Here is a 13165-nt window from a genome sequence, read left to right on the forward strand (position 1 = left end):
TTTGCTGCTGCATGTTGTGCAGATAGTGCAAATAACACTTCCTGTGAAGTACAAATTGCTTGAGGTTTTCTAGAGGTAAAATTGCTGTTGCTCCATTGAATCTGGTTAAGTTCTGGTGACTTATTCAAGCTGAGAAAGCTCACCCATAAAGTTTCATGAACATTTAATGGGCAAACAGGTTGCTGAACCTTAGCAGTAGTACCAAACTTCTATTAGTATTTATTGAATGGTTCTACTACATGGCATTACTTTAGTTTATCATTCATAAACAGGCATTTTTCACGTTTTAATCTAAACTTTTATTATGACAATTGTCATTTGATCAATTCTGAGACTACATATCTGAATACCATTAAGTGTAGCGCAGTTGTAATAAAGATTTAGAATAAACATGAGAAATGTATCTTTCCTGTAAAAGATAAAAATTGTTTGCTATTCCCCTAATATCATTTTCCTGATATAAGTTTAGGATATCACATTTTATGACATTACAATTAAATGGTATGTTTACCACTGCAGTTTACTACAAAACAAGAAACTAATTACTAAATTGATCATTTTAAAAAAGAGAGAGTGAGATAATCAAACCTTTAAGTAATATTTCTATCCCCCTGAAAAGGGAAAGAAAAAAGAGTTGTCTTGGCTACATTACAATATAAGACAAAGGTAAACATACTATAGGTTCAAAGTCAGTATTACCAACCTAATGTGTTATTGTCCATTAAAGTTAGTATTAGAAGCTGTGATTAGAACATTCTAATCTGGTATAGCAGGCCAAGGATTTTACAAGAGTACACCATCTTCAAAAGGTTATGAGTCAGATTATTAGTAGAGTTATCAAGAGGAAAACAAACAATTAGGCTAAAGTATTAATAATGTAAATAGAAATATCTGCAGTATGTTGAGAGGTCAAGGTTAGTAATCAAAAATATATAATGCATATTAATTTGTGCAGTAGTCATATCCAAATCCTAAAAGTTAATGTTATGTCTCTGTGTGTCCATATTATTTTAAAATCCCTTCAAAGCAATTCTTCTTTTTCATCCAAAAAAAAAAAACCAAACACAAATCAGCTTGGGGTCGAATTTCTCATCTATTTACTTATTTTTAAAAATAGAACTAATTCATTTAACAATCTGAATAAACTACTGAATAAAATACTATTTTTATTCTCACACTAGCTTTAACAACTACATATATTTGACAAAGAGGTTGTCTATTGCTCTCTCCTATCCTCTTTCTGAAGTATTTCCCCCCTTAGCTGTGGAGTTCTGCCATAGGAATGATGAAAATGCTATATGAATTCCAGTTAAGAGTGACAGAAAATTCATTCTGCTGACCATTCACTTTATCTGGAAGGTCATTATTAGAATCCCAGTACTGTACAGAATCTGTGACTAAATCAAGAAAGCAAAACTCCCTTACCTTCTATTGGTGATGTCTTCAAACGTCTACAGAGCCCCTCTGTGTCCCCATATGTCTCTTTAATTTTTACTACTGCTTCTGTTCCTCGAAGTTCCATGAGAGAGCGCAATTCCTCCAGTGTGCACCCAAAATCTCCTGCATGGTTGGTCTCATTTCTTTGGTTCTTGGTATAGAAATCACTATTTGTCATGTCACCCATTGTTGCTGTTTATATTGCTCCACTCTGTATATTTGATGGAATTTTAAAATTGCTTAAAAATTGCAAGGAAACAAACTCAAATTCCAATCTAAAAGAGTTTTAAAAATCCAATGTGTTCAATGAGCTCCGAGAAGAACGCGTCTGATGACTGAGGTGTCCCTGACAAGCTCTGAGTCCACAGGATGACTGCTTTCAAGGCTGCAGACAAGCTCCATTCCATTCACTGCTTCCCATTATGCTGAGCACAGACAGTAGTATCTACATGGTCATCTCTTCCAGTGGCCTTTTGGAAGCAAACACAAAATACTCATTAGAAAACAGGACTTAGAAAGCTGCTTTGAAATTCGAAATTCATTCTATCTGTTGCCCCCAAGTTGGTCTATAGAAGAGTCTACATAGCTTTGTTGGAAGATACTGCAGACAGTCACCACTGACTCCCAAGACTCAGGTACTGCTAGCTCTGTCGTAATACAAGGCTCTTTACAGCTACAGCAGCAATAACAGTGTCCCTTACTTTAATCAAGTCCCAAGAGCTCTAGCTAAATGAGATGGCTCATGAATATTTATAAACAAGCCATTAGTCCAACATCCTAGATGTGCCTCTGGTATGTGCTCCGGTTCACACTGTTATATCAATCTTTAACCTGACAAGAACAAAAAAGAAAAAAACTGTAAAGACAACAAGGTAATAAAAATGTATTGAACACTATTACTATGCCTTCATCCATTATAAACACTATTTTTCAGTGCAAGAAAAGTAAAACTGAAAGGAGATTATCCATTGTCAATCCAGAATACATTTAAATAAATTAAGTTTTGCAGCTTTGTCAGCTATGAAAATAAACACACAAGGAAAAAAAAATAAAGCACCTGAGTGCTTGAGCTAAACAATGAGTGCTGTGTTTCATACAAATCAGAAGGTTGTCAAATAGCTTTCCTTCAACACTACCTGCTATCTGACTCACCAGCACATTTGAAAGCTTTTGCCTGATGGTGACAAAGCATTCAAGTATAGAAGGGGACATACTTTCACAGGATTTTTAACCTACATACTCCTGAAATGTCACATACAGACCATCTGGGAAACCAACTGATTACTTTCAAAACCAGCATTTAAAATCTGTTCTCCCTGATTTTAAAATCTGTTTAAAATCTGTTCTCAGACTCCAATGAACTTGGGTTAAATGCTGTAGAAACTAGCTTTTACATTTGTCTTGAGACTTTTAGCAAAGATTAAGGTTTCCTTTTTCCTAAAGGGGGTTAGTGCCAGCTCACTGCCTAATTTATAGACCTCAGAATTGTTCTCTCTGGATAAAAATGACTGGAGAGAGAGTGTGGCATCAGGCTAATGAGTAATGGACCTCTTACTGCCAAAATGCATACTTTATAACATGCCAGGAACAATAGTACAGAATTAAATTAAGTTGTTGCAGCAATGACCATGCAAAAATGTGGAGGACCCCAACATTTGAAATTCCCTGTCCTTTTTTAAAAACCTTAATTTGATGCTTGTGCCTTGCTAATAAAGTCTATAGACCCAGTATTCTCCCTGATTCAGTGGGAAAAGGATCAACCCCATTGTGTTGAATATTTCCTATTTGCCCACAGTCACATTATCTGCCTTCAAGCTACTTAAAGCTGTAACTTAAATAACCAAAAGTGACCCCCTTAATCCTTTCCCGCTCCACATCCCAACTGTACAAAGTATAATATGATTTGCTTTGACTTGAAACATTTTCTGGAAGACAAAATTATTACAAGAATAGCAGAGAACTAGCATTAAGAACATTCATACATTATGTTGTATGTTTATAACATTAAGGTTTGTAATATATTTTAGCATAACATACACATTATTACATGCCCTCCCACACCATCACTGTTCCAATACTAACAATTCTGCTATGCAGTTTTTATGTATCCATTTGTCCATACTCAACAAGAATAGGGATTCAGTGTTAACGGATGACTTACACTGTACAATAAACACAAGATCAAGAAAAACTGAAAGAAACAGTGAAAAAATATTTTTTGTCCTTGAAAATGGATATTGTGCCTCTCAGGGAGGCAAAACTGCCTAAAATATCTATCTAATCAGAGATCTTTCACAACACATGTATACACAATTATCTCTAAATCTTTATGTATCTACCTGATTTTTTTTGAGGAATAGGTGTCTAGATTTGGATAAAATGAGAACCAGCTCACGTGAGTATTCAAAACTATAGGACTTATCATAAAATTCTTTAAAATGGGAAAAAAAGTTTTGCAACCCCACACAGCAGGCCTGATCCTAAAAATGCACTGAGTTACCACACCATCTAGTGATCAGAAGTATCAGACTTTGGCCCTTTCTGGTTTCATCTGTGACTGGTATTTCTAATTTAGATGGAAGAAACAAAATCTCACTAGAAAGCACATTAATACATGAGCTAGAAAAAAAAAAAAAAGCCATAGATTTTGATGTGAATAAATGGGGGTCAGAAACAAAAGGAATAATGGAAATGAAAGACTAGTATTTGAAGAATCACCACCTATAGATATTTAAAAAGGTGTCAGAAACAGTCCTGGTACAAGAATCCGTAGTATTTACCTGGAAGAGCATTCATTACTTTACCCCTTACTCCCTACTCTGACCAAACTGATTTCTGAAAATTTTTATTTTAATAAACGGTTCATGACACTGCATAAAAAGTGAATGATTATTTCTCTTTGATGAATACCTCCCATTGTTTTCACTAGTAATGCAAAAGGTATTAAAGTTGTGCATTAAAGATGTTCTCCATAAGATTTTTTTTTCTGCAGCATGTTAATGTGAATGCTAATCTCAAGTAAAAGCATTTCTTTTGACTCATAGTGCCATCACTATGTATTAAACTTCATTACTACTCTTAGAAATTCCACTTGTGTCATTTGTCAACAACCTACGTTAGCCAGTGACATTGCTTCTTTGCAGGTGATTAGTCATTTTCTTGCTTCCTTTTTTTGTTTGACCTTCAATTAAATATTAAACAATAGATATAAAATGAAGGATGTAATTCCCCTAGTTCTCTAGGAAGAAATATCTCAATGTTTATCTGATCTCTGGGATTCACCAAATATTATGATATCAGGGAAACACCATATTTTGTGTTGCTGAAAGACAGAGGGTAATGCACCTCTCTAATCCAGTGGAACAAAATATGCAGGTTTAATTTAACCCTGGAATCTCTTATATGAAAAACATAGGAACTTTGCCACAGTGTATACTGGCCTAGTGTGACAAACATGTGGTCCAGCTCACCTTTACTGAGTGACTGTTTGCTTAACAAAAACTGAAAAACCTAAACACAAGATCAGTAAGTGGCACTACTCCCACTAATAGTGCAGCTCCAACATTTGTAGCTCCAAAATAGATCTAACCATTATATTATTATACAGTTTTAATCCTAGGAAACTGTCAGAAAATTCTGGTATCATTACTAAATTAATTAGTCCATTTCATTCACCATAAATCTGTATATCTGATTAGTACTATGAATTTGTTTTACTTCTTTAGCAATGCTAAATCAATCTCTGAAATTTTCATTTTGTTCATTTCTTTTACCAGTTTTATTTCTACCGATAGAAGACATATTTGAAATTATTTCCCTTTAGTCTACAACAAGATGCTATTGAGTATTAAAAATAAACTATAATTCCAAAGAATTTTTTTTTCAATTCATACATCAGCAATTTCCTAGAACCTTTTAAATAATGTATTTATTAATCTAGAATCACTGGAGGAAAGAAGAAATGTAAGCTGTTCATAATTTTTAGAGATTTGTTCCCCTTTCTATAATGATATAGAGAAGAAGAAGTAAAAGAGCTTAAGAAATAAAATTGCCAAAAGTATTCAATTACAGGATGTAGTTTGTCAAACCAAGTAAGATATAAGTTCTGTCTCTAAAACCTGTACTCAAAAGTAAAATCAAATGAATTAGAATTTATTTGAGTAAAATCTATAACATGAGTAAAATCTATAACATCAGTCCAATACCATTTAAGTCAATGAAATAATTCTGTTTTCATTTAGATTGGATTAAACTCTATGTATGAAATCCCTGACTTGGAGGGTCCAGGATTCTGTGTTATGTGCATATGACTAATCAAGATTAAACTACTAGGACTTCTATTAATTTGTTTCTAAAGTCCAACCACTTGCCACTGGTCTGGTTTTTAAAATATGACTTGCCTTGTCACATGACAGCAACAGTATTCACTGACTCCAGTGACTGAAGTAAGTCATTATACAAGCTGTAGTGCAGCTTGTATACATCTTTACGAGATATTTAACATAGGGAAATGTGTTTTTTTCCAACAGAATCTGTACACGTCACAAGTAAAATGTTTCTCTTTTTTCTGATTTTTTGCTACCACTTTTGTACTAAAAATAACTTTATTTCAGCTTGCTTTACTTTCACAAATAAATTATGTTATCTTCTATTGCCTTTGTATTCTCCAGAAACTAAAAACCAGCGTTACCTAGCAGTAACTGGACATCTCCTATGCAGTAGCCACCTCCACAGATGTATAGCTTTGGATTTGTATCATCAGAATCCATCATTTGTAAGGCACTGCACAAAGACCAATTTCACATCAAACATTTTAATTTAATATTGATATTTGCAGCAGCATCAACATAATATAGATACCAATATAATACAATTGTTTCAGTGAAAGGCCATTTTCAAAGAACATGTTCATACAATATTTTGTAAGAGAAAAAGGCCATTAGACACCTAAATCCTTATTAAATAAGAAATACTTCATGAAAAATCAAAGTCAAAAGCACTGAAAAGAGAACTGGTACAAGAAACATAGGGCTGAGCTCACAGGGCCAGTTTGCACTATAAAATTAGGTGCATTTTGGCACAGGTCCTAGTAGTTGTAGAGACTAAGGTATAGAAGGTTTTCACATCTTCCACTGAGAGATCTACAGGGGTCTTGGCTAAGAAGGTGATATTGCCAGGAGATGAACTGATATGGTACATGTCCCTCAGCATCATATCCATATGGGGCTAAAATTAGACTTAATCATGTAAGGTAGTGAACACTACAACTGAACTTCTTCAGGATGAAATCTCCAGAGTCCAGCACTGAACAGATATTCTGTCTTGCATAACACTGTGCTAGTTTTGGTGGAAATTAGAGCCAATGCCCTGATCACAGCTCAATAGCCCAAAATCTCATATTTTACACTTAGAATTATGAACCAAAGGAAAAAAAAATCATTATACATCTTTTTCTCTCTATCTGCTATATTAAAACTTTGCCACAGATTCTTCAAGCATCAAAGCTATGCTTGCTAATTTATTCCAATAAATCTGTTATACATTATTAAGTTTACAATGGCTTTTGTTCACCATTTTATGGTTTAATTAATTATGAAATTAGGTGCACAGACACATTTGCAAATCAATTAAACCAAAGCTCCAATATGTTAACAAATTAATTGCCCTTCTACTTCATGGGAGCACTTTCCTGGATATTTCACCCAATGTACACTATGGCACAATCACCTGAGCAGTATCTGACTTCTGTTATGAAGAAACTGTGTAAATTGTGCTATTTCAGAACATTTTGACAGGAAGCTGGTGGTACAGACATGTTACGCTTCAGGTTCCTAACAGCTGATGAAATCTTGTTTTAATCAATCAAATCTCAAAACTCTCTTAATTTAGATGGTTTATCTAGTTGTTTGCAAGAACTAGGGCCTTTAGCTGGACAAAGATTTATTAAATACAGTATATGGCTGTAAGTCTCCTTTTATTCAGTATTTGTAAAATATTTTTGTACTTTTGTTCAACCCCTATTCACATGCAGCACTGAACTTCTTAATGTTCTTTATGTCTCTATATATTTTATTATAGAAAAGCTCAGAAAAACTATCTATTCTTTGTACTTTGAACATAATGCATAGTTTAATAACTTAGGAAAACAGACTTTTTCCTGATAATCAAGTCCAGGTATTAGTCTAATTTTACATTCTTTTCACAGGTTTTAAAACCTCAGTTAATGGCATCTTTTTATTTTAACAATTGAGAATTATTAATCTTGTTAGGGATGAATAACTCCAAAATTAGGATTTAATAAATCACTAAGATGTAATCATATAGTTTTGCTTGGTTCATTATTTTTATTCATTTGTTTCTTTGTTCATTTGCTTCTGTATGCTAACCTAAAATAGTAAGACAGGTTCTTTTTTTTTGTTTTTGTTTTTATAATATAAACAAATGTGAAAACATTTTCTGTTCTGGAAGAAAAACAGAAGAAACTCATCTAGAGGCTAACCTTCTTTCAGGAAAACTATGTAAAGGAAGAATGGAAAGCATCTGAGTATGGATCCTGAACTTCAGAAAGGCAGACTTCAGCTCACTCAGAACTCATGGGCAGGATCCTCTAGGAGGCCAGCCTGAGGGGGAAAGGATTCCAGGAGAATTGGCTTTAAAGAAAACTTACTGAGGGTGTAGGAACAGACCATCCCAATATTCAGGAAGACTAGCAGCAAGACCAGCTTGGCTTAGCAGGGAACTCTTCAGTAAGTTAAAACACAAAAAGAAAGCTTATAGGAAGTGGAAACTTGGACAAACAACTATGAAGGAGTATAAAAGTATTACCCAAGCATGCAGGGATGAAGTCAGGAAAGCCAAAGCACAACTGGAGTTGCAGCTAGCAAGGGACATGAAGGGTAACAAGAAGGGTTTCTGCAAGTATGCCACCAACAAAAGGGAGGTGAGGAAAAGTGTGGAAGATGGAGGATCCAAGGAATTACAGACCAGTCAGCCCCACCTCAGGCCCTGGAAAGTCATAGAGCAGGTCCTCAAGGAATCCAGTTCTAAGCACCTGGAGGAGAAGAAAGTAATCAGGAACAGTCAGCATAGATTTACCAAGGGCAAGTCATGCCTGAACAACCTGATTGCCTTCTATGATGAGCTGACTGGCTCTGTGGATGTGGGAAAAGCTGTGGACATGATATACCATGACTTTAGCAAGGTTTTTGATAAAATCTGCAACAGCATTCTTGCAAACAAGTTAAGGAACTATGGGTTGGATGAATGTACTATAACGTGTATAGAAAACTGACTGCATCACTGAGCTCAATGAGTAGTAATCAATGGCTCATTGTCTAGTTGACAGCCAGTATTAAGTGGAGTGCCCCAGAGATCAATCTTGCACCTGGATTTGTTCAGTATCTTCATTAACTATCTGGAAAATGGGATGGAGTACACCCTCAGCAAGTTTGCAGATGACACAAAGTTGGAGAGAGTAGTAGATATGCTGGAGCAGTGGCTCCCAACCCTTTTTTGCTGCGACCCTAAATCTGGGATGCGATCCTTGCCATTGCCACTGACTCAGTCATGTCCAGTGGCAGCAGCAGAGCCCAGACCCAGCTGGGATTATGGGGGGCAGCGGTGGTGGGAGGGGCAGAGTGAGGGGCAGACCTCCCATGACCTTGATTTGGGTCGCAACCAAAGGTTTGGAGCCACTGTTCTAAAGGATAGGGCTAGGATTCAGAAAGACCTTGACATATCGGAAGATTAGACCAAAATAAATCTCATGAGTTTCAATAAGGACAAAATACTGCACTTAGAATTGAACAATCCCATGCAGGTTTGGGACCACGTGGCTAGGCAGCAGCTCTGCAGAAAGGGCCCTGGGGGTTACTGTGGACAATAAACTGAATATGAGCCGACACTGTGTTTTTGTTGCAAAGAAGGCTAATGGCATACTGGGCTGCATTAGTATGAGCATTGCTGGCAGATTGAGGGAAGTGATTATTCCCCTCTATTCTGCACTGGTGAGGCCAAATCTGGAGTACCATGTCCAGTTTTTGGGCTTCCCACTACAGAAAGGACGTGGAAAAATTGGAGACAGTGCAGCAGAGGATAACAAAAATGGTTAGGGGCCTGTGGCACATGACTTATGAGGGAAGGCTAAAGGAACTGGGCTTGTTTACTCTGGAGAAGAGAAGACTGAGAGGGGATTTAATAGCAGGCTTCAACTACCTGAAGAGTGGTTCCAAAGCAGATGGAGAAAAACTGTTCTCAGTGGTGACAGATAACAGAAGAAGGAGTAATGGTCTCAAGTTGCAGCAAGGGAAGTTTAGGTTAGATATTAGGAAAACCTTTCTCACTAGAAGGGCAGTAAAGCACTGGAATACCCAGAGAGGTTGTGGACTCTATCCGTGAACGTTTTTAAAACCCAACTAGACAAAGTCTTTGCTGACATGATCTAGCTGGGGATGGTCCTGCTTTGAGCAGGGGGTTGGCCTAGATGACCTCCTGAGCTCTATTCAAACCCTTATTTTTTATGATTATATGACTAAATAAACCCAGTTTCCTCAGCCTCTCTTCATAAGTCATGTTCCACAGGCCCCTAACCATCTTCATTGCTCTCCACTAGTCTCTCTTCAATTGGTTTGCATCCTTTCTATACACAAATAATATAAAAAGGGCTGACTTTCTGAATTTGCTTATTAAGAAAAGTTTCTGTTCCTAATAATGCTAACTTCTCTTATTTTAAAAGCTCAATTCAATCCACAAATTCACAGATAAAACGTCAAAATAAGATGTCAGATAATACTTCTGAAGTAAATTTTAATCTATTAAAAAAATCACTGTCCTGAAAACACATCTGTACCTATGAAATTCCTATTGGAATGAAAGTGAAACAAAGCTATTAGTGAAAGAATTCAGCCTTATGTATATTAGCCTGAAAAGATTATGGAGAAGAAAAAGCCCAGATGCCTGGTTGTATGGTGGAAACTGTCGACCAAAGTCACACTTAAGAAAGAGAATTGCCAAGGAGGTTTTAGCCTTCAATGGGCTTTAGTCGAAAAATAAATTGATCAGCAGTGATTGGACACACAGCACTCACAGACAATTGATTTTTTAAAAATCCATGTTATAACACAGGTATCCAGGTTGTAGCCATATTGGTCTAGAGGAAAAGGCATTCAGGACTCGTAGTAGAGATGATATCTTTTATTAAATCAACAACATTTTTGCAAAAAAAATGTCTTTAATTGCAAACTTTTGGGCACAAACACCCTTCATGAGGCATTGGAGAAAAGATTGTAAAAGTTCTCTTGGATAGAAATGAAAGTTCATATTTCATAGGATTTCTCAGAGGAGTCAATAGATGGAAAACTCCTCTGGGGAGCTATGAACTGACTGCCCAGAGAAGTTTTCCATCTATTGACTCCTGTGTGAAATCCTATAAAATATGAACTTTCATTTGTACCCAAGAGAACTTTTACAATATTTTCTCCTATGCCTGATGAAGGGTGCTTGTGCCTGAAAGCTTGAAATTAAAGAATTTTTTTTTGCAAAAATCTTGTTGGTCTAGTAAAAGATATCATCTCTACTATGAGTCCTGATTGTATGTTATAACACATGCTGTTTTCATTAGATACTCTCTTGTACAGATTATTCTGTTTTAAGAGATGACAAATTATACTTTCCAAAATAATACACATCATATAAATGTGTCAACAACAGAAATTCTATTTTTCCCATCTACTAAGGACATACGAGCAAGATCAGAAATATTTAACATTAGTGGAAGAAAAATAAAAGTACAAACTAAAAGCATTGTACTAGACAACTACTTGACAGATTTAAAGGACCACTGCAGAAAATCATCACCATTTTGAAACAGTTAATTCTAACTGACAGAAAACCATAACACCTGCCTCAGGGGAAAACACTTTCCTGATATGCATATGTATACCAGACCTGACACCTAGAATAGCCTCATTACTCCTAAAAATGTGTTAAAAGAAAGGAAAATGGATGGGGAGAGACGTTCCAGAAACAGTTGTAAATCCATACTAGTTAAGAACCGTCCTTGAAACTGAAAGTTCAGAGCAACGTGCAAACATAAAATCCCCCCCTCCAGTATTAGTATGGTTCAGACACTGTTTTTTGTTTCACATCATCAACACTTGGAAAACTACTTAACCTTTCTATTTTTATCTGGGTACATTCAAATCACCAATAATGTACAACATGCTGTAACAAAACCACTGATGTAGGGTATAATTTTCCCTCAAGCACATTATCCTAGCTGGTGGCTTAGAAAAATAAGCTGATAGAACAGCAGCAGACATCAATTGTCAGATAAAAGTGAATTCAACTATGTAGAATGTTGCAGCACAGCATCTGAAAATCATACAATTATACAGAAATACACACAATAAAACAAGACACTATGTATGTATTACCCATTGGGTCATGCTACAAATTTTTGTGCAAATCCTGATGCTAATATGTTTAAACATACCATAAAATTATCACCATCCTTATTTAACAGTTGAAACAGATTTATTCTAGAAACATACCTGTTACTTTTAATATCTTTCCTTGTTAAGTTCATCCAACCATAAGTTTGTAATTGTCTGTTTTGTATATAGCTCTTGCTAAGTTAACAATAAATCTGTTGCTTTTGGAATACAATATTGTAACTTGTTTGGGTTAAAAACTATATGAATTTCTCTTCCTTTTTCTTACTGACTAGCCTGAGTATCTGCAAGCATTGTATAAAGCACATAGGTGAATAGGGAAGAAATGGGAATCAAGTGATGTACATTCTTAATGAGCATTTCACACTACTACCAGAGCAAAAATAGGGACATACTGGGTGTGGTTACATGTGCATTACTGTGCCGTTGTTACAGCACATTAAATTTAGTACCTCTAATACGACATACAAGCAAGATCAGAAATATTTAATATTAGTGGAAGAAAAATACAAGTCAAACTGCAAGAAAAATAAAAGTCAAAACTACATAAAAGTGCAGTAGCTGGTGCTAATGCGCAGTAGCAATGGCATGCAGTCTTTTTGTGATGCTTAATGCACGTTAATCATTAGCACAGTGTTTGCCATAACGTATTAATAATACGCAGTAGAATTAATCTACTGTGCATTAAGAGTTTCAACTAGACACACAAACTGAAACATGACAAAGAAAAAATGATGAAGAAAATCCACCCTAAACTGTCCACTGAACTCTAAGGCTGCTTGTACATGCCACAGGGGTTTACTTCTGTTTAATTCTCCCTAAACTGAAGCAGTGGGTTTTTAAAAAGCCTGCTTCAATTTAAACTGAAGTAAACCCCCGTGGTGTGTACACAAGGGTTGTGGGGGGAGGGGAGAGGGAAGCGCATGCTGCCAGCGGGCCGAGCTGTCCCTGAGCTCCAGGGGTGGGGCCAGTGCTTCCCTCCACGGTGGTGGTGGCGCCCCCAGTTGGTACCTCCCCGCAGGCACCTGCAGGTAGTCCCAGGGGGCACCGCAGCTGCAGAGGGAAGCACTGGGCCCCTGCACATCTCAGGCAGGAAAGCGGGCTCCAGAGAGAAAAAAAGAAGAAAAAGATCAGGCTCACCACTTTTTTTTTTTCCTTCAGTGGAGCCTGCCTGCAAGGGCTGCCACTGGGCTGTCTGCACAGGCTGCCCGCACTGCCCCTGAGATGCACAGAGCCCGGCGCTTCCCTCCATGGCTACTAAGGTAACAAACTAAAAC

At 36.5% G+C, this 13165-nt stretch overlaps 1 protein-coding gene across 6 annotated transcripts in view; it reads right to left on the reverse strand.

Moving 5' to 3' along the window:
• Positions 1–13165, reverse strand: part of ATP2B2 (ATPase plasma membrane Ca2+ transporting 2) — a 1183685-nt gene that overhangs the window by 523393 nt on the left and 647127 nt on the right. For all 6 annotated transcript variants that reach the window (XM_059716030.1, XM_059716027.1, XM_059716026.1 and 3 more), the window contains one exon: positions 1426–1907. In XM_059716030.1, the coding sequence (XP_059572013.1) occupies positions 1426–1624 (199 nt within the window). In that variant the 5' untranslated portion in view covers positions 1625–1907. The remainder of the gene's footprint in view (positions 1–1425; positions 1908–13165) is intronic.

This window comes from Alligator mississippiensis, chromosome 12 (genome assembly GCF_030867095.1).
Source record: "Alligator mississippiensis isolate rAllMis1 chromosome 12, rAllMis1, whole genome shotgun sequence".
Classification (NCBI taxonomy): Eukaryota; Metazoa; Chordata; order Crocodylia; family Alligatoridae; genus Alligator; species Alligator mississippiensis.